We start from the raw sequence: 26,142 nt of genomic DNA, 5'->3' as shown, positions 1-26,142 counted from the left end.
GCAGTGATCTTATTTTCTGGTATAGATTCATGTGAAAGAAACACCAGAAAGCACTGGTTTATCCTGAGGATTTAAGTTTAATTATGACACCACATCAAAATAAAAATTTCCAACAGATCTGGAATTTAATTCCATCCATATACATGCATAGCAACAACGTTTTAAGAAACATTTTCTCCCATAATCAGGACATTGGAATGATCATTTTACATCAGTATCCCCCACTGACCTCCCAACCCATCTTGTTCGTCAGCAATAAACTTAATTCTTGTACAACTTGCTTTTTTTTTTTTTTTCTCTTTTTGTTTTTAAATTCCCAATGGGGTTACAAATAATTATATGCACAGTCCCCATTTCGTAATACTGCTTTCAGTAATGTTCCCTCATTTACAAAGTATTGCATTGAGAGCAAAATTTGAAAAAGGGAGACCAAAGTGTATCATCAAACAGAAATACGAGTACTATACAAGAATGCTGCCATCCTCATGAAAACATCCACATCTGAGTTGAAGAAAAGAGACAGGGACAAACAGCCACATATGTATGCAAAGCCATGTGTATATGCCAAAATGTGAGATGCAGGGTTGTGCCAGGTGATCACCCCCCCCCCCCCCCCCAAAACGGCGGCTTTTTAAGGCTAACAAGTCATTAGTAGCAAACTGCAAGTGACATTTTGGCCATATACAGAAACTGGTACAGCAAATAAGAATACACAAGTGCCTCAGTAGCTATTTTTGTGTCTAAAATGCATCTCATTTTTGTATTGTCTATTGTTTCATTGAGCCTACATTACAGTGTAAACAATATGTGTGCTACACAAGAATGACTATACAATAACATTACAAACAACTCTGATATAAATTTCATTTTGAATTTAAATTAAGACCACTACTCCTATTAATACTGATTGTAAAATAAATTAATGTGAAAGTGGCACCAATATTATTCTTGATCCATTTTTCTTTTTCTTTTCTTTTCTTTTTTTTTTTAAACCAATGGTTTTGCATTTGTAAGTCTTAAAACGATGAAAGAAGAAGCTTCTCTTGATTGTCCACAAGCAGCGGTTAGCACTGCATGATGCACTATTCCAGACACAACAGTGTACCAAAAAAAAAGAAAGGAGGAAAAGTCAGTAAGGGGGGGAAGGTGTCGGGGGAAGGAGCGAGGGGGAGGATGAAGAACGTGTCTTCTCTTATTTTACATGCTCGGCAGCATGTGACGAACAGTAAAACTTCTTATGGGTAATAAAGTTTGACAGGTTGTTGAACTGGATGTCACAGAGGCGGCAGTACTTGCCGCTTCCGGAGCCGTTCACGCCCTTATTGGCTGTGGGCACCGCCTCCTCGTTTGGGGACTTGGAGGAAGGCGACATGTTCTCGTTGGAGTCGGTCTGATTTTCGGTGGCCCACGTCGGTGAGGGATTGGGGGGCTGGCTGTCTGGCTGGGGCTGGTTCTCTTGCTGCGGCGGTGCTGTGCCTGAACGCTCCTCGGACTTATGCCCCCCGTTGACAATGACCATGCCTCGGTTTTTGGGCAGGAGGGGAAGGGGTTCCTTGCCAGGGTGAGGGCAGCCGTTAGCAGCAGGCTGTGTGGCCTGCTCTCTGGTTGTTCCCGTCTCTCCTCCTCCAGCACCTCCTCCCCCATTAACACTTTGCTCCTGTTCACCGGTCTCTCCCTGCACCGCTGGCCCCCCGTAGTCAGTTGGTTTTATCCCAAAATACGGCGATATTTGCTCAGGACCTTTGACCTTCTTTATTGCTCCAGGGTAGAGGCAGTGGGGCAGAAACATATTCTTGCTGTCCTCTTTTGATGGGATGAGCTGGGGTTCAGCGAAAGACTTGAGACCCGGCACGGGCCCCAGGTGTGGAGGAAACATGCCTCCATTCTGCACCATCACCTTCCCGTTGCCATTCTTCTCACATTTGCCTGGGTTCTTATCGTAGACTTCATCCGGGTTACCGCTGCTTTCACTCTTCACATCTGGGAACATGGTCGTCTCCAGGCCGCCGCTCTCATTGTGCTGTTGTTGCTGTTGTGGCTGCTGCTGCTGTGCGGCAGTGGCGGCGGCCGTTGCGGGGCAAAAGTTCTGTTTGTGCGCCAGGTAGTTCTCCACTTTGTTAAAACTTATCTTGCACACTGCGCATTCATGATAGTCCAAAAGTCTTTTGGGAGAGCTACATGACTTGTCGGATACCGGCGAGCATTTTTTGCTAAGGTCAATGGGAGCGTCCAGCTCCTGTGGCTCCACGATGTTGCATTTGGGAGCCAGAACGGGTTTGGTGACAGTCAGAGATGCCTCCAGGTGTTTAGGTACCATACTTGGGAACATATCACAGCGGGGATGGAAGCGGTCTGAAAGGCTCTCTACAGCTTCCTGGGATGTGCAAGGGTTCATGGGAGGAACCCCAAGGAAACCTGGCTGACCCATAGGGGGCCTCTGGTGGTCCTGATCCGGGAGACACATCTCATACATCTTCCTGCGCTTACGACTCCTCATGGTTCTCTGCATGGAGGGCACCTTGTTGGTGGGCATGCGTTTCATGGGGGGATCATGACGAGTGGCGCAGTAGTACTGCTTGTGGACCATGTAGGTCTCGTGACGACTGAACGTGATATTACAGGCGTCGCAAGTCGTCTTGGTCGGATCGTTGTCACTTTCCACCAAACCTGTGCTGGGGCTCTTCCCCTCCATCTGCTTGTCATTCAGCCTCTCCTCAGCCCCAGTTGGCGTGGAGACCTTCTTCACCTGTCCTGCTAGATCCTTATCGGGGCCTTTAGCCCCAGCGTTGATCATGTCCAACACGCTGGAGTTCAGGCAAGCTGACTGCATGAGGTGGCTGTCAGCCTCCGACGGGTGGCAGCCGGCCAACATGCTAACAGAACTGTGACCGCTGTTGGGGCTGACCGCCTCGGGGACCTTATCCGAGAGGGCAGAGAAGTCGGGGGACTTGGCCATGTGCTGCCAGCGGCTGTTACAGTAGTGCTTTTTGTGGACCAAATAGTTGTCCAGGTTGCTGAAGGTGATATTGCATTCAAAACAGGTGGCCCCTTTGGGCATAAGAGGACTGTAGATGACAGGGGGGTAGCTGTTCCCTCCGTGGCGCAGCCTCCGGTGAACTAGCTCTGACATTTTAGCCAGAATCTCAGAAGCCTGCGGGACTACTGAAATGTCTTGGGAGAACGCAAACTGAGACAAGAAGGGGCCCATGGGAAATGTAGGCATGTTATGCTGCACAGGGGAGGAGGCCAGTCGGGGGCTGGAGGGCTCAGACTTGATCCTAGTGTAAGAAAAACTGGCTTTGCTGCCTGGGTGGGCCTCTCCCTTCTGAACAGACAGCATGGGCTTCTTCTCAGTCTTGTCAGCTTCCCCGTCTGTGCTGGTCTCCTTGTTGAGGGTCCCTTTGGGACTTCCGAGCAGAGCGTCCTTCCTGTTGGCCAGCTCAGTGCGGGCCTGCTGCTGCTGCTGCTGCTGGAGGCTTTCCTCCGGCCCCCTGGGGGAGTGCTCTGTGCCGTTACCTTCCCTGTGAAGTTTGCTGCCGTGCCCATGTAAGTCCTGATGCTGTAAGAGTTCCCTGTGGCTCTGGAAGCTGATATGGCAGTGATTGCATCTGAAGGCCGCCTGTGACAGGTGAGACATGATGTGATGCTGGAATGTAATAAGAGAATCTGCCGTGTAGTTACAGATTGTGCATTTCAAGCTGGTGCCAGGAGGGAGGCTCTCTTCCATTTTGACACCTGTGAAGGAGATAAAAGGGAAAAATGCTCAGAATCTCGCCTCCCACTTCTCCTTTAGAGTTAACTGTAGAAACCATCAAACACTCATGCATTATGCCAAGCTTATTCCCATCCACTCTATTTTTTATGGCTCAAGGATAAACTGTCAACTATACCAGCTGACAGTACGATATGTATATTCCTCAAAATATATGACAGTTGGGGTTTTTTTCAAGCCAGCCTAAAGACCATGTGAATAAATGCAGGCTTTCATTTAATATTTAGTGAACTTTGGCTTTTGGGGGATCCATACATTAAAAAAAAAAAAAAAAAAGATATCTGTTGCCTCTCTGACCCATGACCTTAATACTCACCACTGTGCGAGGTGCTCAAGTGCATTTCTAGGGCCCTGGGTCCGGAGAAGCTCTTATTGCACTGTGGAAAGGGACAGATACTGGGGGTCTGGTGTGGGCCACTGTCATTCTCCTCCACCACCGTCTCTGGCTCCCTCTGCCGCCCGCTGCAGTAGTACATGAGATGAGCCTGCAGGTTCCTCTCGCTCCTAAACCAGATTCCACATGCTTTGCAGGGGAAGATGTCCTCTGGAGAGGGGTGGGGAGACAGAAAGGGACAGAGGGGATGTGACATCAGGATACAAACAGCACTTTTATATTTACAGATAAAGGGCCTACGCAAGCTCCTCTCATACGTCTACAGTCCTGCCTCTCAAAGCCTGCGTTAAAAGCTTTTCCACCAAATCCTCGGCTGCAGCATATCGCTGTGTTGCTACCAGTGGGTTGGTGCCCTTTCTCAAGGGCAAACAAGAACACTGGACCATCTGCTTACAGAAGCCTCCCTGTCGAGCTGAACCCAGATAGCCCTCGCTAAGTAAACAAACACACTATTTGCATGAGGCGTGTATTTTGCAATTAACACGTTAGTTCGAGCCTCAGTGTGTTTATGTGAACCCCCCCAAACTTGAAGGTCGATGGCTCTTATCTCCAGCGCAGAGACTCATCTGGGTTAATCTACGCCCGGGCGGAGACGACGCTCCTTGTTAAGCAGGTGACTGAGTGCAGGCTGTGGACTGGTGTGTGTGTGTGTGTGTGTGAGAGAGAGAGACAGAACAGAAGTGCGATTGTGCATGTCTAAACAAAAGCACATCTCGTTCCAGCTCCGGTGCCGGTGCATGTGCAGACACTCACTGTTGACGATGGCAGTGGGCAGGATGGAAGCCATGGCGGCCTGCTGCGGCAGGAGCTGGATGCTGTCCAGCAGCCTGGCTGGGTACATGCCCTCACTCAGAGACATGTGGTTCACCGGCTGCAGACGGGAGTCAAAGTCCACCGCAAACGCCACCAGCTCCTCGCCCTCCATCATGTTCTTGGTGGTAGTGCACCACAGTTGGCCACCTGGACAAAACAGGAGATAGAGGAGACGTTTAAACGCCTGCTGCGAGGGAGGAGAGAGCGCCGTTTCGTGCGCGCGCGACTAATTCTGGTCTTAAATGTCAGAGCATTACGCAGAAGGAGAAATGGTAATTGCTTGCGCACAAGTCAAACACTTGAATGGGTGTTGCGTAACTGCGGAGCTTGAATGAATCATCCTGAAGTCTTGATAGTATTCTTAAATAACAAATCGTCAGAAATACAAAGGGTCAGGTCATCAAAATGACAAAAAAATAAACCAGAACGGAAAGTTCTTAGCAGGAACATGTGTTTTCTAAAGTCAGCGCCAATATTACTCTTGATAACTGTCAGCAAGCTGGCAGCAGTTTTTAGTGCGACAGTTTTTCTTTCTTTCTGCTGTATCAATGAAAACACTGAGATGTGTAGATTCTTCGCACTCTCCTGAAAGACACTCGCTTTTTTTAAATGTCATTTTTCAGCACCGTGAGCAGGGTGACTGTTTACGTTGGCGTGAGGGCACAAATCTCGCGTACTTTTATTTTCTCGATAATTTTGGTGAATATCCTTCATCTTTTTTTTTACTGCCACTCAAATTTCTTTCAAGGCTCCTGGCACTCATATCCAGAAGCAAAGTGCACCTCAGCTGGGCTAAACTGTAGTCTAGAGTGCTGTAGTCAGCTAGAACACTGAGACAGGGCCTCCATAATATTAGATTGTTGTGTTTTGGGATTAAACATTCCTCTGAAATCTTCTGAACATATTCATTAAGTCGGAGAAAGGGTGGGGTGGGGCGGTGTGCAGGAGGAAGCAGGGAGGGAGGGTGGCAGAGGGAGAGAGTGAAGGTTTTAGCTTAGATAATATTTATCTCAGCACATGACAGGCTTTTCAGCTGCACTTCATTTTCCATTGAAGAGATTAAAGTTTTTAATATGACTATTTACAGAAATCTGGCTGGGGAGATAACAACAAACTATGATACGCCGCCGCTAAATGGCAGAATTAGGACATTGTTTCTGAGGAAAGCTGGACAATTAATTAAAGCGTGCTGTTAGCTTTCAAAGATGTGCAAACATACCGACGGAGTGTCAGGCTGAGAAGGGGGGAGGCGGCGACGGGAGACATGTGATTTGAGCCCTGGCTGATGCGGAATAAAGAGAGTCCTGAGGAGAGGTGTGAAGGCAGGGGGACACTGCTATAGAAAGCCCCGGCACATGGGCAACACTGATTACTCATGTTTACACAAAACCTGTGAATCACCAGGTTTAAAACCGCCCTGCAGACACGGCGAAGGTGCAAGAAGGAGCAATCCACTTTTCTGTCTGTTTATTAGAGGCACGGCCACAGAGACGGAGCCGCCAAGTCTTTACGCCGCCACGGCACGCGTTACGTCCAAATCGCTGTTAAGTCTGCAGAATGAGGTGCCCCGTTATTTCAACAGGAAATTGAATATTTAAGATTTCGCATCACTGTCCTGATTAAAACCTCTCTAGCCCTCTCCTATCTGCTGGTGAAGCACTGGAAATTAGACCAGCACAAATGTGTCAAAGGACTGAAATGGTATTAAAATATGCTATCTCTCAAAGTCCCATTTGTGTGCACACTTCCCCTTCCCCTTGAGTGTGTGTGTGCATGGGCGCGTGCGTCCCAGCGCCACTTTAAAGAGCAGTGCCTATCTGTCGTCCAATCTGCTGTGACGAGACACACACTTCAGGCCGCTCCACTTCATCGTTTTGATTCTGTCATACCACACACTGCCTGGAGAGGCCCTTTGAATTTTTATCTCCTAATTAAAATAACAAAACTCCTCTCCACTGTCTGCCCAAGTTACCATCAAGGTAGATACAAACTGCCACTGACAATGGCGGTGGAATATATCGCAGCCATAGCCACAAAAAAAAAGTTTCTCTCCTCCGCGAGGATTCCTTAGTTCAAAAACGCGCTTACAAAGGGAATTACCAACGAGGCCTCGGCGCTCAGATACAAATCAGTGTTTTCTTGGGTGGGGTGGGGAAGATCAATCAAAATCAAAGATGCTGTATGCTCTCTCAGCTGAAAATGAAGCAGATTATGTGGAGTCTGATGGAAATCTTTCGCCTTTTTTTTTTTTTTTAAACTGCATTTTCATGGAGGAATATGCGCTCAGATTGCATCCCTTCAGCCAAGAATGCTACAGATCCATCTGTTGTGTGTGAGAATGCTGGGAGTGAGTTTTTTAGGACTGCATGTCCCAGTTTTAGTGAGCTGCACAAAACACAGAGGCAGCACTCTGCTCGTTCCACTCACTCACTCAACCAAGACAGGCTAGTAAGGTACATGAGCTCAGGCTGCAGGATTATAAGTGTAGTTTAAAGCATATTGTCATCAGAATGAGAACTGGAAACAAGCAGCTGCTTCCCCTCTGATTTTTGATTATTACAGCTCTACACGTTACGCATCTACATTCAGACTTGACATGCATCCTTTGCGTAGCTTTGTGTCACAAATCTGAAATTGATATGATTAAGTGTGCAGCCATAGCATCCTCACATAAACAAACATGCATGCGTATGCGTGCCCACGGTGCGGGCGCGCAGAGATGTGTGCATTCATAGAACGAGTGTGCAGAAACATGTCCGTTTCATGCACATATGGAGATACAAGGCTCTGAAAAGCGACTGCGTGGAGGCGTCAGGTGGGCAACAGACAAAAAACAAATACCCCATGAAGGAGCGCTCTCGAAAAATCCGTCATGCCTGTTTGCCTCTGATGGCCCTTTTCCGTGACAGGTGATTTAAATCACAGAAACACGGGGCGGGCCACCTATGCCCATGGTGCAATGGGAAATGAAAGAAAGGAAAGGAAAGCAGGGGTGGGGGTATGTGTGCGAGGGGGGTGGGAGTGAGGGTCAAGAGTTAAGAGTGAAAGACCAAAAGCGTTAAGTTGTGAAACTGGGGGAAAAGGCTGGGAAAAGTGCAGCTTGTGATTTGCACTTGTTTGCCTGCTGTCTGCAGTGTGAGCTGCCTTTGTGCAGTGGCCAATGCAGTTGGAATGAAGGCTATTGTCTAAATCCTCCTGCAGAGCACCTGATAAAAGAATAAAGAACTATGACATATTCTAAAAACAATGGAGGAATTAAGGGGAGACAATAGGCCAGCTGCCTCATTAAAACAATCAAAAACGGCATCCTGTACGTAGTCCAGATAATTAAAAACCACTGCTTCCTACAGTCTCTCAATACCATATCCACCAGCTCACCGAGGCCCCGAGACTGTGGCTCTGCTGGCTAAATGCCCTCTCCCTTCTCTTCTCCTCTGTTTGATTAATGGTTTATTTGAACGCGCAGCTGAAGATGAACATATGAAGGAATTCATGAAACAAAAATTATAATGCAAACCCTTCTCTCCCCCCCACCCCTCTATAAGCACTCATAAACTAATCAAACGTCTCAGGATGAATCGCAGGCACTGGGGGCGTCTGTCCCCTCCCCTTTGCCTAAAGCCCTGAGAGATTTCAAAGTGCACGCATCACAGGGGCATTTTTTAATTTTCTCACTTTAAATGACTTTATAAGAAAAACGGATGTGTACAGTATCTGTGTGGATGGGTGGGTGTGTGTGTTGGGGGGTGGTGTTGGTAGAAGAGAATATGAGATACTTGAGCAGGAATTTTTTCAAATATTTTTCTTCCCCCCCTTTATTTTTCTTTTTTTTGTGCACCCTGCAAACCGCTAACACCACCACCAGCGCCATATCTTAATGAAGTTGCAAACAAATCTCTCATGCCTCGTGCGAAAAGCTGAGAGACAACAAAGCAGCAGAAATAACAGAAGGGCCCGGATAATTAAACTGGCCTGAAGACAGGTATTCAAATGTTGGTGTGTAAACAGCACAACTCTTTAATAGTTTAGCTGTAAAATGCGTAGTTAAGCACATCAGCACTTGCCTCTCCCATCTGTCCAAACACATTACCGTTGCAGAGGCCATTACGGCACTGGAGTACAGTCCCGCTGCATACCAGCCTGTGTGTTATGGGAGGGGTTGAACGGTGCTTCTGGGAACACTAACGCCGGCCCGTCGGCATTATCTGAATGCATCGTGGGGTCATGTGTTACAAAGAAACACTCTGCAGGTGAAGAAATGGCCGAGCTTGAAAGGGAGATCTGTGAGGTATACTTGTGCCGAAGTGCTTGCTGATCCCATTATGTTGTAGAAAAGAGCAAAAGGTTAAAATATCTAATTCTAGATAGCAAAAAAAGACAAGAAAAAAAGATGTTCCTTTGTCAAGAATGATGTTGTGGAGACTTCTTTTTTCTTTTTTTCCCTCGGCTTCTTAAAGTGCTCGTCTCCGTCTGTTGGCTCTGCGCTAACTGCTGGTCTTAATTGTGAAGTGAGGCCAGTGGTGCCTGAAGCCACAGAGAGGGTTGTAATTAAAGACCTCTACTCTTCTTGTCTTTAAATCAGCTCCGACTCCTCCTGGTCAAATGGGAACAAGCTGCTTGCACCTACGAATATCAAGTAGCTGTGCACCGTTAGTCACCGCTTCTTCTTCTTCTTTTTAGCTTTCACAAAGCTCCAATCAGAGAAGGAGTGAATTACAACCTGACACAATAAACAACTTCCTCCCTACCCGCCAACCCAACGGATCCGGTGGAAATACTAATACGTGGATGAATAATATCTGTATCTGCACCTGACGAGCGGACCCGATGGTGCCGTGACAAACGCTAAACACATCCTCCTCGTGAATACTGGTAAATATTTGGACTGTTTCTGGATCACCAGAGTCGAGCACATTAGGATGACTCACGGCTGTCAAACCAGCCGTCACAGTCCCCCGAGCCAGAGCGAGCCGGCGGCAAGAAAGGAAAGCGCTGAGCTTGGACCCGAGCTGGAACATCATTCGCGGGGTCAAACAAGCTTACTATTATTGATGGTACACTAAACTAGAATTAGCTGACTCTACTATTATTTCACGAGGCTCTGACACAGATTGACTCTCCCTCCCTTTCACTCTCTGCTTCCTCCAATCCTATTCATGCTTGCTCTCTGCCACTAGGAGGCACTCTTCTCCTGCTCAAGCTTGCAGTCCTTGGATGATTTATTTATTTATTTTTTTGCCACGATGATGCAGAGATGCCTCAGACATGGCAGGGCAAGCACAGATGCCAGTCTGCCTATACATCCTTGCAGGTAGGTGCTAAAGATTTTACTCTCACGAAGAAAAAAAAGGCGTTTGGCTCAAAAGGAATCCGCCCGACCTCATTTCTATTCGATCTGTGGCTGAATATTAGGTGTGCGCAGGGCTATGTTTCATGTTTCTCACTCTTTTCTTTATTTAAATGTGTGCGTGCGTGTGTTGTTGCCACATTTCTGCAATTGCATGAGTGGTTTAGTCACTTTTCAACATGTTTTATATTAAAATATATATTAAAATTCAGAAGTCTGGCAGGAAGACAGTGTCCTTTTTTCCAGGGTAATAATAAATGTTGTTCAGTAAATATGTGTTTACAGAGCCCTGACTTGAGCCTGACCCCCCCACCCCCACCAAACACACACCTCTCTGTCTGTCTCTCTCTCTTCCTCAAGATTTTTCCTCTCGTTCTGCACTACTACAGTGTCTGGACTAATTTTAGTATCAAGTGGTTTTTTTTTTTCCAGATATAGCCGGTACCGAGAGCTCATGGATGGCCTTGAGCGAATGGCACGAGGGTCAGAATCCACAAATTAAAAAGTCCTCCCAGGGGAGCCTCACACACGCCGCTCTCTACTGTATACATTCACAGGCAACAAAGACATAAAAGCTGAAGAAGAAGGAGCAACGTCTTTCAACACACACGTTTATCAAGTCTTTGAAAAAAAATATATAAAAAAATGATGCAACGATGTGATTCAGCAAATGTTTCACAGAGCAAGAATTAAATGTTTCACTTTGAAATTAAAAGACATTTCCGTGGCTGGTCTCCGGAGATTTGTGTAGTTTTTTCCCTTTTTTTGTTAAGCACAGTGAGAACGATACTGGCTGGCAGGGGGATGTTTGCCTGGTAATGGTGTTGTAATCATTTTTGAGGGAGAAGAAAATAGAAATGTGAATTAGCAGCTATTTTTGCTCCATTAGGGTGCTATGACGGAGCCCGACTATTTCAATTTCAGATTTATTTATTTTCTAATGAAATGTATTAAATTATAGGAGGAATTACCCGCACGTCAACCGCTTTGCTGTTCGCTCTCTCTTTTTTTGTTGTTTTTTATTTTAAAAAGAAAGATGCACAAAAACATTTGGATGCGTTTCTGTTTTTCCAAACAAATTAAACCTTCTCCCACGAGCACGAAATTTCTACTGAGGACGTTTTAAGCTTCCGGATCTCTGTGCTGTCAGTCTGAAACAATACACAGCCACATTCCTGCAGTACAAAGCTCGCTCTCTCCCTCATTAGCTGCCACACACACATACAGTCAGCTTTCTCCTCGTCCGCAGTAAAGTGGAGTAGACTATTAAAGGAAAAGCTCTGACTGGCTCCTCTCTCCGCTCTGCTTTATTCTTTATTTGGACAGGTTTGTCCCATTGAGCACTCTATTAGCTCTCCTTCTCTGCGGGTAGTGCTGCCTGTGTCCTGGTTGTGGCCAGTCGACATGTGTTTACTGCGGCCCCCGCTGCGGCGGCAGGCTGGTTGGGGGCCCGTCCTGACCAAGCCCTGCTAATGGGACCAGAAGACCCCTCGTGACAGGACACCGCGGCAGACTCTACCCCTCCCTTCCCTCCAGCTGCGGCCCCGTGGCCCGTGTCCCCCTACCCATCATGCCTCGGCGGGAGCAGGTGAACGGCGCGGGGCCAACGGCGACGCGTTTGGTTTTCCTGGGAGAGCAACGCGCCATCGCCATGCGCCTCAGTGGTTCCTCCAACATGGCTCCGGCCCTACGCCACATGGGCTGCCTGGCCAGTCTGCATTTGTGTGGGTGTATGTGTGTGCGCGCGTGATTGTGTGTGTGTATTTGTGGTGTATGGTGGATGCCAGCCCTAATGCAAATGCTTGCCGTTTAAAAAAATGGGAGCCTCTCTCCTCCTCTGTCTCTCCTATTTGGAAAGGTCTATTTTGGCCTTCTGGTGCTGGCAGTTATTTTTTTCCTCTCCAGAAGGACAGAGAGCCAGAAAGATGCACCTGTCATCCTTTTTGGAATTCAACATTTATTGATCTGGTCACGAGGAACGGAATTTATAGAGTTATGTGTTTTGTTTTTTTCTTCCTTTACGAACACCAACCGATTTCTGCCTTAAAAATGTGCTTGTTTTATTTGCAAAGCCAGCCTTATTTACAAGCACGCTCATTTGGTATTCACAGGACAAGCGATGCACGCACGCACGCGCTCTGACACGCACACCAGTCACTCGTGCAGCATCCCAGCATGCCCTCCATCTCTGCACCCCGGTAATTCTACATATTGCTTAAAGTATGTGCTAATTAAATTTTCTGACGGTTTTTGCGAGAGAAATAAATAATCTGCGGCTAAAAGGCCTAATTGCGTTTGTCACATTGTGTCTCGGTGGCTAGTGCATCGGGAGCACAGCCGCTGCCCTTGCTCATTGCCATTCTGTCGTCCTGGCAAGCCCCCTCTCTGCCCCAGGTATCACCACGCGGCCATCTGGAGCCGACATCTGTCTCTCTATTGATCACAAGGGTTTAGCACTTGATCAAACAGACTGCGACAGGAAATTGCTCTTTTCCCCACAGAAAAGGCCAATCGCCTGCGTGAGGGTAATAGAGTGGAACTGAGATGCAGCACCGGCGCGGTGGGCAGGCAGGCACAGGCGCAGCCGGGCAGGCAGCGGCACGGCGGTGTCGGCCGCTGTGGAGGTGGCAGGGGATGGCACGGACACTAAAGTCCACTGCCACGCTTACCAGCGCCACGTTTCTAACCTCTCTGCTAATGCAACAGCAGCATTAAGAGAGCAAAAGAAATAGAACAGAACAGAACACGTGCACGCAGGCGATGACACCATCACCTCCGATTAAAAGAAGCCGCCGTACTGTGAGCGGAATCACTCAGGTAACCCAACAGCTGTCTGAAAGTGTTGGAAAAGCTGAAATATGCTATGTGATAAGTACGCCAGATGGTGAGAAATTAATGCATTTATTTCCCGAGGAGGAAAAAAAGCAAAACAGAAACTAACTCTGTTTACTTTGTCATTAACACCAGGGCTGTCAGTTTTCATTGGAATTAAAACGGACGACGAGCAGGGTGGCAATGTTCAAACACTGTGTGTTTAGCATGTAACCGAGCACCCCCGGTGGAAGGCTCCAACAGAGGGAAATCCCTGACAAGGACTGGAGTTGTCTCTTGCTCGCTGGTATCCCCGGTGGAGTTCAACACACTATTAGTGCCTGGAGGTGCACAGTTAGCTGAGGCTGTGGTCCACATCTAAAAAAAATTAAATAAATAAAATATTGTGGCTCCTCTCTTTTCGGGCATGCTTTCGAGGCACTCACTGTAACAACATGTTTAGCAAGTATGGACAATTTGATACTGAAGGTGACATTTATTCAGCATTGTAGGAAATATTTAATTGTTCCTGCAGAGAGCGAGATATGTTTCCCCTTGCCTACAGTGCTGGGATTGTCCTTTTGGAATATGATGCAAATTCGGGATGAAGCAACTAATTCCTTCCTTGCACCCCTGTGCACTCACCCCCTCCCAGCCACCCCCACCTCAACTCAATCCTCCGCCAGCCTCCATTCCTCCCCCAGACACGAGGATTCTGATTAATCGTGTGACCGCCCCTCGTTTTGCATTTTTTACACAATCTCACGGCGCCACGGTGAGATGTGCGAGGTGGTTTCGCCACTTTTTTGGCAAGCTGAAAAAAGACGTAGCCCAAGGAAGAACAAGTCGAAAGTATGAAGGGGGGGGGGGGGGGGGGGGGAAATATGACCAGGGGACGTGATAAAAAATTATCAGCCAGTGTGTTTTCCTGTTTGGTTTTAATCTACATTTAATTAATTCTTATCTGCTGTGTGCTTATGGCTGCATTTGAATGGCGAGGCTGCATTCATTATGAATGGTAAAATTGAACTCAGTACATTGTGTGTGGCCCAATAAAGAAACAAGACTCTTATTGCAGTGCATGCACAAGCTCCGACAGACATGCGGAAAAAATAAGTCAATTAAGATCGGTCTTTAAATTACCGCTGTATCAAAACAAGGGGCGGGAGTATGCTCCATAATAGAATCCTGACAGGGGGAGAGAGAGCACGGTCGACTGTTGTTAATATACATCCCATTTGATACAGCCAATTGTATTAGTCTGTTTATGGAATACACACAGTTGATGCGCAGTAGATTTACTACTCTATCATGATAGTTCATAATTGACGGGGGTGGGCGGGTCTGTGAATACAGAGGTCACTTTAAGAAAGAAACTGTGTCAGCAGTATGACGAGACTTCCTCGTAAAGATCCTGCTGGTTTATCTGAATGTGAGAGGTCAACAGCAAAGGTCAACGACAGAATATGTAGACAATATGTGGGACGCAGTAGATACCAAAGAGTCAAATCCAAGGCAATAGAGAGAGAAGATTGTAATACTACTGACAAAAAACACAGGGCTTATAATGGGCGGGCGGCACTTTATAAGCTAAGAACAATATCCCAGCGGCAGCACCCCGGAAAAACACCCTGAGCCGATGCTACAAAGTTGGGCCCCGCAAAATCCCTAAATCTTCTCTTTTGCTTATTCCAAGCAGCGTGGGGGGTGGGCGGGTGGTTCAGGGAAGCTCCCTGCTGCCTGCCCGTGTTTACAGAGCCGTTCTCATCTCTAGGCCTTGCTCATCCATGGCACTGACACACGGTGTCGACATGATTAGGGGTCTGCCTTTGCGTAGGGCTGCGTTTGTACGTGTGTGTGCGCGCGGGGGGTGGTGGTGGTTGGAGGATCGGCAGATGAATGACTGGTGCATCGGAGAGGGATCACAGCAGATAATCGCTCCCGACTGCTGCGCCGGAGCTCTCAGATCTGGTCTTTAAAATAATGTTCGGAGTCAAGTCTCTCCAAAACCCCTCCCTCCCCGCCTCTCGCAGGTTATCTTACGCATTTTATGTTTGCTGTTTAAATCTTAACGGGGACACGAGCAGCAAGGGAGAGCAAATATGTCTGGAGTTGGAGGAAGCGGAGTGGAAATGTTATTGCGGGGGGTTGGGTGGGGTGGGGTTAAGATTAGCCTTAGCAAGGGGCCGAGGAGATGAAACTCCTCTCTCCATTCGGACGGCTTTCACACTTCTCGCGAAAAGCTCGGAATGTTTTGAATTTAACCTTGGAAGGGCCGGGGTGTCTGCGCGAAGCACGGCGAGGATAATGAATCTGACCTCTCGCTTAAGAGTGATATCATCCGAAGGCTTTCAGTCAAACGCGAAGACAAACACCAAATCTCCTTAAGTGCATTTAAATACAGACCACCAGCAGTACTCAAGACAGTGTGAACACAGCGCAACATAAATTCCAATATCATAAATACTCCTATCACACAAACAGAGGTGCCATAAAGCACGGCTGCCCGTGTCTGGGACTATAAACCTCTGGCGTTACTCATAGGGAGTAAACACACATGCACAATTTACTGCACAAGACCCCCCCCCCCCCACCCGCACCTCCCCACCTTTGTTTATCTTTTAAATAAGCACACTTTATCACCCTCCTGCATAAGCAAATTGCATGCAATGTGTGTTGTTTTAACATGTGATACGCTGTCCAGAAGATTCATTTCTCCCGACAAATTCAATTGTCTTTGCAATATCCTGCTGCCATAGGCATCAGGCCCCATCACCTGTTCGTTATCACTGGGCGTCCTGTTCGGGAGCTCTTGAAACGGTGCCATGGCATTGACTCTCAGTTTAAACAGCAGGTCTCTGAACTTCTCACGGTTGATGGCGGAGGCTGGAAAATTACGCTAACAACTAATTAACATCATAAAGAGCGTTTAAATGGACGGACGACACCTGCAACCTTCATTTGCACACGCTGACGCCGAATTACCTGTGTTTTTATTTTTTGCAGATAACGCGAGCGTTTTTTTTTTAAAAACTACCTTTTCGAATATTCATTTTTTTTTGTGTGCGGCTGGTTTTAGAGTTGGCACTGACATCCCGTTTTTGCTATGTACTGTAAAAAGAAAAGAAAAAAAAGCCACTGGGCCAAAAATAATAATTGTCAAAACAGAGTGTTGGCAGAATTACTAAAGCTGTTTTTATTCTTCTCCCTCTATGAGTTTGTGTGCACCTTAAAAAAAAGCTGCCATATTCTGTGCCTGAAATAACACATTCCATTTCTAATTTCTATTTGAATATAAAATATTTCCAGGCAGCAGACATGGACCTCCAGTTACTGGTCCGAATAACAAAGTGCTGCCTGTCAGTCTGAGACACTTTGCTGGCTGGCTGAACTAAGCTGGTTTAGACTGACAAGGCTTCAACGGTGGCAGCCTCAGCTTCCACTGGCAGGCCTCTGGAGTCCCTCCTCACTCCGGCTCCCCAGCCTCAGAGTCTTTCACTGGCGGTGGCCACAATACAGTCAAGTATCCGTGTTCTTTGAAACCGCTCTCCCTGTGTCTTCCCTTCAAAGGTTTGAAGCAGGACGGTAATGCACTCACACCTCATTACAGAGCCACATTATGGACTACAGCAGTAATACGCCTTTAATCTTCTCCAAATCGTTATAAATGTCAAGTTGGGGCCAGGGACTTCCCAGTCTACTGCACCAATGGCTTAGCCTGCTATCCCCCTCTTTTCCGTATTAGCTATAGCCAGAGTATTACGTTCACTGCCAGATCCCCTGAAACTTTCAACTCTTTTGTTCCAACATTCAATGCACCATTAACATACCCTTTGAAATTGTCTCTTACCACCCCCCCCCCCCCCCCCCCCAAAAAGGCCCCAAACAGCTAAATATGAAAACAGTCGATACCCCTACCCCGCCACATACACCTCCCGTACCTCCCCCTTCTTTTCCTCAGCCTCTCCTAATGAGACGCAACATCCCCGTCTCTCCACTGAAGGATGCAGACTTTCCGTGTGATAGAGAGACTGCGGCTGTTTATTAATAATGAATTTGGATGTTTTGCACGCGGAATGTTATCAGCGTGCACACAATCCCACCAATAGTTTGCCCTGATGGGGTAGCTGGGTTCCTCATTAGCAGAACATATTTAATCCAGAAGTTTCTTATCAAATGTCACACCTGCATCTCTAAATGGCATTTTCACATTCATTCGCCTGTATTTGGGAGATGAGGCTCCAAGGTGCTTTGCAGAGATTAAGAAGGAGAGAGAGTGCAAGCTTATTTTATCATTTAGCGGGTCTGGAAGGAATCCAAGGAGTTTTTGTCTTGTTGTTGTAATTAGAAAGCCTTTTAAGTGATAACGCCTGCATAGGAATATGAATATGTAGCGATCAGGCCAGTCCCCCCCCCCCCCCCCACCTCCTCCCCCTCCCTCTCTCTCTCTCTCTCTCTTTTCCTGTGTCTCTCTCCCCCCACTCTCTTTCTTAGCTTTTTAAATTGTTGAATGCTCAGTTTTTGTTCTATGTACAGCACGGATTAACTCGGAGGCTTCAGAAGTTTAATGAAAGACTTGAAAGTGCACGCTTTTTCTTGTTTCTTGACTGCGACAGCGGTTCTTTTTCCTGTGCAAGAGCGGACATGACATTAGTGCATTTTTTGGTTTTGTTTCTATACCTAAAAGCGTAAAAAGGGTGGACATCGCTCTCCTTGAGGACACATTTCAGCAGCGGGACTTGAGAAAACCCCGCTGCATGGCAATATAAAAAGCCGAACCTGTATTTTCTGACATCCGTCCAGAATTAAAAGAGCATTTTAATAAAATGCGCTACAGTTCTGGTGAGTGTCAAGAGGAATAACGGCCCTCAGACCCGTTTTATTTTTCTTCAGTGGAGAATTGAACACTCCCTGTGAAAAAAAGCTCAGATGTTTAACTTTTTTTTTGTTTTGTTACAATGCTCCTCTGCAGCGTTACAAAAATGAAGCAGGTCGCTCAGTAGTGGCATTTTAGTCCCTGTGTATATCCAGAAAAGCTGCTGCAGCTAACCACTGGGCCAGAGATAAGTGCAAAACTGAGAAGTATTGATCCAGTAATAGTGGTTCACGCTTTGACTCTGACACCTTAACCCTGCAGACATAATGTCATAGCCTCTTATCCTTTCCTCTTAACACAACCTGTCTATCTCCCACAAGCTGTCAGCTCTAGTAATACGCTTCTCAAAAGCTCCCCTAAATCACTGAAATCATTGCACTTTCAGACATTATTTATTTTCCCGCCTCTTAAAAGTGAGGCATGATTTACAGTTCAGTAAAAGGTTGCCCCCCCCCTCTCGTCCTCCATTTCCCATTAGACCTGCTAGCACTTTCTGTTGAGGTAATTCCATTTCTACCATTGTAAGAGCTGCTACATAGCAATTACTATGTTAGGTCTGTGTAATTGTGTTGGCTTACAGCGCATGACAAATACAGTGGAGCTAGACCCGGCATAGTGATCCCACATGTGTGCTGGTTTAGACGTTTTCATTAATTGAAAGCGTCACTGTGTAACAGTGCAGTATTACACTCTGGCAGGTATGAAAGTCTAATACAGCTTAATTACTCTGCAGCTAAATATGTATTTGTGGGGATCCCTTATGTGGGGCTTTTTATCTGTTACAAATCACAAGTTTAAACCACTGGAGGGTGGGAGAGATAATTAGTGAGGGTTTAAGCACCTAGAATTCTAATAGAAAAATGCTCGAATGAATCCAAACATCTCTCTGACATACAAAACGCTGGAAATAATCAGATGTTTTGCCTGAACTTTATTTATTTATTTTTATCGATATGTTTTATAAGCTTGCCATGAGAGCGGCCTCGGCCATCGCTGAAGGATGCCAAACGTTGACATTATATGCAAATTGTGTTTATTATCTCACAGGCAGCACAGATCCTGCCTTGGTTGGGGCTGGTGCAGCCCACAGCAACTTCCAAGCAAGGTTTATGCACAAGGGTTTCTAATTAGCTCTCTGAGGGCCGCAGCTAGAGCCACACTTTCCACAACAGCCGTTGGGAAGTTGAACACTAACTTGGAGGGCTCCATATGTTGCCCAGGAGGCCTGAGAGACAGACTGATTCTGTGTTTTTCACGTCAGGGAGCCACTACGTTCCAGAACAGAGCTTTTCTCTCTCCTGTACATAGAGATGGAAAAGTTGCCAAACCAATGAGCAGCATTCATCATTAGTTGCATGTCTTTGGGCAGTTATCATTTAAAATGAATCGCTTCAAATATGACGCCCTTAACACACAGGAAATCAATTCAAACAATGATAGCAGGAGACGCCAAACACATGCATGGAAACGTGATTTTTAGAAAAGCTCTCTAATGGTGGTTGTATAAAGGCTTTCATTTAGAACCGAACCCTGTATACACATGAATGAAGAAGTCACTGTATGCATCGTACGTATTACCTGCCGGTCACGAGGAAGGAGCTGGGACAAACCTTTTTAATATTAATCAAACACAATGGTGCATAAAATAACCATGAAATCATCGCAACATGCTTTAGATCTGGGGTGAGAAACATAAGGACCAGAGACCAAAGTCGGCCTGGCAAAGACTCCCTCTGGCCGACTTTTTTTTAACTTTAAATAAACAATTAAATGTATACTACTGTTTTTTACAGCAGTTCCACAGTAAAAAAAAAACCTAAATAAATCTGTGAATTAACAAATTTTTTTTGTTAATTCACAGATTTGTATTTACAGTCTGCACAATGAGCTACCAGAACTTTCTCTGTAATTTTAGGCATTTGTTTCTTACAAGTTAAATTCAAAGAGTGACGCTGACACATTTCTTTGATTTACTTTCTTTATCACACAAAAAAACTGATATATTCTGTTGAAATTGCACTTCTTTTTCTTATATTAAGACATTTCAGTGATTAAATGTGGAGTTAAACTTCTTCGCACTGACAGACTGGTCCGGCCCCTCTTAAGATTAATGGGTAAAATGAGTTTGACATGCCGGCTTTAGATGTTGCAGTTATAGCAGTATTACATTGCAAGCTCTTAAAATGATGGAAAACATCAGTGATCTGATACATTTTAACCTATTTTATTTATGTTGCCTTTTTATTTATGCATATGTGATTATAGCTGATTACTGTAAATAATTAAGAGCAAGCTACTGTAGATTTTACTGTATATTATGTGAATTTTCTTTGAGACACACTGATATAATTAATCAAGTGATTAATTTAGAGGCGTTATTATGAGGTTCACCTTTGTGCAACAAAGGTAATATTTTTTCCCCTTACGAATAAAAAGTATGAAAACTCTCCATTTGACAAACCTTAGAGATCTATTTTATGCTAACAGCTCACTCTGGATGTGCCCATTTAAAGGTGCAGTTAGAGTATATCCATTTAAAATCAGTATCTCATAAACTTTAGCCAATCTTCATCTCCAGGTACCCACTCAGCTTCCATTACAAGGCTCTGATGATCTTATATCTCCTTCAAAAGATGATTTTCAGCGAAGAGGACGGTTCGCCCTCCCTCCCTACTCTCTCTTTTCTGAATTGCCATCTCAGTTTTCTTCCCTTCACTCTCAATCAGCCTGCGTTGTGCTTTTGACCCCAGCGGTGCGCGCACACACATAAAAAAAAGACGATGTGCCTCATTAACTGAGGCATCACACTGGCTTTTTCAACTTATTGTCTCTTGCACCTTATCCGGCCCTTCATCTTAAACTTGGAATAAATTAGAACGATAACGATCGCGCGTGTGCCATTAGTCACAAATGAAGTGGTTAACGTAGAAAGGGGGGGTGCAGATAGGGCTGAGATCTGATGCCGATTCATAAAAGGGAAGGCAGATTGTTGTAAAATGGCAGATAGACCGTGCAAATTGGGTGCCGACATTGCGTGGCAACGTTATTACCAAATTAGCTTGTGTGCTTTTGTGTTTTTCTTTTTTGCCCATCCTGATTATTACCTCAGGAGGAACGCCAGGGAAAGGGACACAGAGTGTGGGGCTCACAGACGTAATTCCTTTGAACAAATAGTTCAGATTATACAGGCGGTATAATGCTGATGCTGCCTTTACCTCCAAGGTGTATTTGCTTTTAATTTATACATTCGATTGTGACATTTTAAACAATTTCTCTATTGAGACTCAAGGCATTAAAGGCCAAATGACAGTCTTAAATAAACAGGGAATGAAAGGGGATGGGGTCTTGATAAGAGAATACAGTGTTTGTTCAAGTTGAGGCTACCGCTGGCTAAAGAGTGTCTTTTGTTCTGAGGTGTAGCTTGGCCTGTATCTTATGTTTAGTCATGGCCTTACAGCTTAATACTTCTAATATTCGGTAGCATACGTAATTTGTGCCAAAATGAAATTTTCAGAGGAGACTCTTTCAGCCAAACTTGGAAAGGAGAATGAGGAAGATAACCTAATTTACTGCAGAGGACAATTATCATGGAAAAAAGCAAACTGAGCGACACATCGCAGGCCGAGGTAGCATCGCTCCTTTCTGAAGAAGACAAACTGGTAGATTGAAGGTCTCTTGAATCCAGGCTGTCGCTGGGGGTAGGGGAGCTCTTGTAATTTGCAGAACTGAATCCATGGAGCGGGCATAAGGGAATAAGTTGGAAGGGGAAGAAGACAGAGAACAAACCTGGCAGGCACGTTGAGGCCATGCCAGTCCTGCCTGCGCCACGCGGTGTGGCAGGGGGGCAGTGCCAGGAAATGTGGCAAGAGGAGGAAAGATCAAACAACAAGGGCTGCAGATCTCCACCAATCTGCTCTGTATTAATGTCAGAGCCAAGGAGCAGCTGAACCAGACGTGATCCACAATGTGTGACAGCAATGTATGTGTGCGCGCGCTCGTGTGTGTCTATATGACCGTTCGCCATTCGCAAACTGGACCAAATTCATAACGGCCTGGTGGTATGAGCGACAGCTCTAAAACTGTCATAGAGTGTGAAACATTTTTCCAACTTGTCCTTAGAAACTTGAGGACAGCAAACGCCCAAGAGTTTGCTCTCAGATTGCTTTTGAAAATTTCCTTACTGTCACATTTCTAATGCATCCCAGCAGCGACTGAATCGGAGCTTTCATTCTGAGGTGTTCCGCATGTCTCTCTGGATGTCAGACACACAGTAGCCCATGATGGAGTGGTGGGAACCTGGTGCCTGCATCGACACGCCTCTCAGCTCCAGTGGGCTGCACACCCAGGCCTGCATCCTGCTCCAAAAACTTGTTCTGTATAGCCGCAATAAAGCAAGCAGACGGCAAATGAGCTCCACGCTGCCATCGCTCCCTCCCGGACAGATGGCAAAATTAGACAATATGCTTTCCAAAATTACACTGAAATCACATGGCCGCGTGTGTGTCTGCTCGCCTGTCTGTCGGTCCATTCTTCCACCCATCCGTCCGTCCCGGATGGCATCCCGGCCATCTTTTGCTTGGGTGTGGCGCCTGGGCAGGGGGCGAGGCGGTGCTGTTTGGGACGGTGAGGAAGCTGGAGCCAGCCTCATTGCTGTTGATTGATATCAGAGCGCTGCAATGGGATGTAGGGCCAGCAGGAGCATCGGCGGACGAGATTGGGGGTGGAGGAGGGGGGGGTTACATGGGCAGGGGGATTGTTGAGGGAGGGGTAGCTGGGGAATGAGCCTGCTCTATGACAATGCATGATGAACAGCCTGCTATTTGGAGTGCATCTGCAGGAGCTCGCGTACTGCCGACTCCTTAGAGAGATGTGGGAGGAGAGCAAATGTTTGAGGAGCGGACTCTGCAACTACCGAATCTCCCAGTGCTCCATGTATTTTGGGAGTGACACAGAGCATCTTATGACAATATTAGCCTCAGCCTCTATCCCTCCTTGTCTTTTTGAAAAGAATCTTGAACTGCAGGCTGATAATAGTCTCTCCAACTGATATGGGAGTCTCTGCTGTGAACTGGGAAAAGGGGGAATCTCTGCCGGAAATCTTGTCTCAGGGAAATTACGTTATTCCTCTGCTATACACATTCTGAGATAGAATTGTAAAAGTTGGCAGCCTGACTATCTTGTCATGTAAATAATTTAGCACAGAGGCCTCCCTTCTATCTGTCATGAAAAAAACACAGCCTGTTTCGTTATTTATATGTATTTTCTTTATTTTGACACCATGTGCAGAAGTAGAATCACACTGCCCCCACAACTTAAAAAATAAAAGCACGAATAAAGCCTGTAAAGCTCAATACCCAACCAAGCAGCAATTTGAAAGTGAGAAATATCCTCTAATTAACTAAATAAACATAAACACAGTCGTTACTGGGCTGAATGTGGAGCTGCAGATGGCAGGACAGTCAGATTCTGGACTGACTCATGACAATAGTAGCCAGACAAAGTGAGTAAACACTAGGAAGTTGCACAGTGGCTGAAACAGTTGGGACTTTCCAAAGAGACTAATGGTATATATTCAGGAGAATGATCACAACCACAGGCTGCTCATTGCCAGCTTTGATTGGCCTCCCGGTCTGTCGCTTGGGAGAAACCCCGGTCCCCTCGGTGACGGCTCTGTCACTGTCTTTGTGCCCTGCTCAAGCAATTACGCTCAACTACATGTTTTCATATGGGAAATGGACGACGGAGGGGAGGGTGGCATCGGATCGGGGGGTGCGGGAGGCGTTGTGTGAAAAAGTCATTTTAGAGCTGCACTCTTCAGTTCCGGTCATGCTCTGTACCGACGCAAATTAAAACCTCCCCAGTAGCCTATGTAAATATGCTGCCTACTGCGCTGCGCTTTAATGAGCCATGATATGAAAGACATCTAAAACCAATGGAAAATAACTGGCCACTTAAAGGTGGGGTGAGTCTGACAGGTGACAGGTAGAGCCACACTGAAGACAGTGTCGGGCTCGGTGAGGGGGGGTGTCAGGTTTGCAGGATGATGGGGGCAAACCGGCTCTGGCATTCAGAAATAATCTGGAGCTGTGAGCTGCAAGCCAGGGGAGAGTAACCAGCTTTTTAGCCCCAGGCATTTCAAAGAATTCTGGGTGGTGGTTGTGGAGAGGGAAAAGGGGGAGCAGGTGGGGATTGTGTGCACGGGGGGTACCTGGTGTGTGCTCATTTTTAAGGGGGTGGGATGTTGTTAGGTGAGAAGTGAAAGGAGACAGTTACTATGTCTCCTGCCTTGAGACACAGCTCATTGTCACCAACTTAAAAAATGTACATAATTTTTCTCCTGGCAGACACACACACACACAGGGAGACAGACACACTCAGCCCTCAATCCTCTAATAACCTGTCTTTTAAAAACCTTACAAGGATTACCTATCTGCAAATCTGCTTTGTATGCAGAATGTGATGGCGGAATGGAAATGAGCAACTGTTCAAGATGGCGCCCACCAAAAAAAAAGAGAAAAAGAAAAGGGGAGCCACATCTGCACAAACCGATTAATCCGAAACATTCAGAGGAATCTCAAGTCATTTACAATATCACAGAATCCATAATCAAGATTCACTGCCAGAGCCCGAGTCTGCGGCACAGAGTCAATGCCCAGTTCAATGAGGGCTGATGGAATGTATAATTTCATGACAGATGCACGCATTCACGGGGGAACACAGGGTCATTTTAACATTCACAGGCAAAAAAAATAACAACTTACCCCAGAAAGGAAATACACACCCAATTATTAATGTGCAAAAGGAGGCACAAGCAAATGAAATATGTAAAAATATTTGCTCACCGATAGCAGAGTATTCATAAAATGCAAATGTTGCACTCTCTCTATATATATATATATGAATATGGGATGTTTTTAATAGAAACAAATCAATGTAGCTATTTCGAAAAACAGCATTATATAGAGAGAAATATGCATCTCTAATTGGTCAAATCCCCGTGTATGCATAACATTAATTAGGATGATCATGTTTGTTGTAAAGATTATGGGCTTATTTGTTCTAACAGGTGACTCACAGAGAAGACACATTAGGAACAAACCACTGTAGTCTTGGGCTCGTAGTGGGGAGGGGACAAATTTAGTGTGAGGCAACTTGTACGCAATGTATTTCAAATGGGAAAATGGGGCGAACAGATATGTAGATTTTTTTTTCCAAATCTGTGGCATGGTTTGTTGGTTTGAACCTTGCCAAGCCATGCTAAATCCAGCCTTTAAAGCCACGCAGTGAGCTATAAAGGTAGGAGCTGGCTGATAGGCTGGTGAGATCCACTGTTGTTGGGCCATCTGACAGTCAAACTCGTGAGGAAGACGGAAACAGAGGAACAGGCCAGCGGGGTGCCTTATGAATTTAGACTAAGTTGAGATTCAACATTTGCCCCCCCCCCCAAAAAAAGCACATTCTCTCCTGTGAACTGTCAACAAATGCAAACCAAACCCAACAAGAACCACCCTGGTGAAAAGCAGTTTTTTGTAATCTCTCGTGTGGTTTTACACTTTGACAAGATGCAACAGAACTGCTTGGGGTTAATGAAAGTAACAATAGGCGGAGAAATAAGTAACAGTAACATTGGTATTGTAGCATAACAGCAAAATGCAGAAATCCAGTTATCGCTATTTTACATTAACTATAAAACATATCACAGCATAAGAATCATAATTTTCATGACAGTATGACACTTTTCAAAACACCAGTGATAGAAAGGTGCTTCACAGTATGAATACAAACACACAGACACATAATTATCCACATGGTCAGATAATCATTCCAACATACTCACTTCAATACACGCAAATATAGATGTAAACTATGGGCCAAATAATGGGGGAAAGATTAAAGAAAAGACAGACTGTAAAAAAAGATAGTCAGTCATTTAAAACAAATCACAGATTGGGTTGACCTGATAGGCCGAGGAAGGCTGATCCAAAGCGACAGCCTCAAAAGCACGATCACCTCTAGTTTTAAAGAAAAAGGAACAATTAGGAGACCGTGATCAGATTATCTGAGAAGTCGGCTGCAGCGATAAGGTCTCAGTCATACTGATTTATAAGCAGGGGGCTGCCCATGTAGAG

The 26,142-nt window shown here is 45.8% G+C and overlaps 1 protein-coding gene across 1 annotated transcript in view; it reads right to left on the bottom strand.

Annotated features, from left to right (window-relative positions):
- Window positions 1-57: 57 nt before the first annotated feature.
- zfpm2a (zinc finger protein, FOG family member 2a) overlaps window positions 58-26,142 on the bottom strand; it is an 89,553-nt gene continuing 63,468 nt past the window's right edge. The window contains exons 6-8 of the mRNA XM_026184749.1: window positions 4,920-5,126; window positions 4,089-4,316; window positions 58-3,735 (exon numbers count right to left, since the gene is read on the bottom strand). Coding sequence (XP_026040534.1) covers window positions 1,193-3,735; window positions 4,089-4,316; window positions 4,920-5,126 — 2,978 coding nt within the window. The 3' untranslated portion in view covers window positions 58-1,192. The remainder of the gene's footprint in view (window positions 3,736-4,088; window positions 4,317-4,919; window positions 5,127-26,142) is intronic.

The sequence above is a fragment of the Astatotilapia calliptera genome, chromosome 11 (genome assembly GCF_900246225.1).
Source record: "Astatotilapia calliptera chromosome 11, fAstCal1.2, whole genome shotgun sequence".
In the NCBI taxonomy this organism is placed as follows: domain Eukaryota; kingdom Metazoa; phylum Chordata; class Actinopteri; order Cichliformes; family Cichlidae; genus Astatotilapia; species Astatotilapia calliptera.
This window is presented reverse-complemented; position numbering and strand designations above follow the sequence as displayed.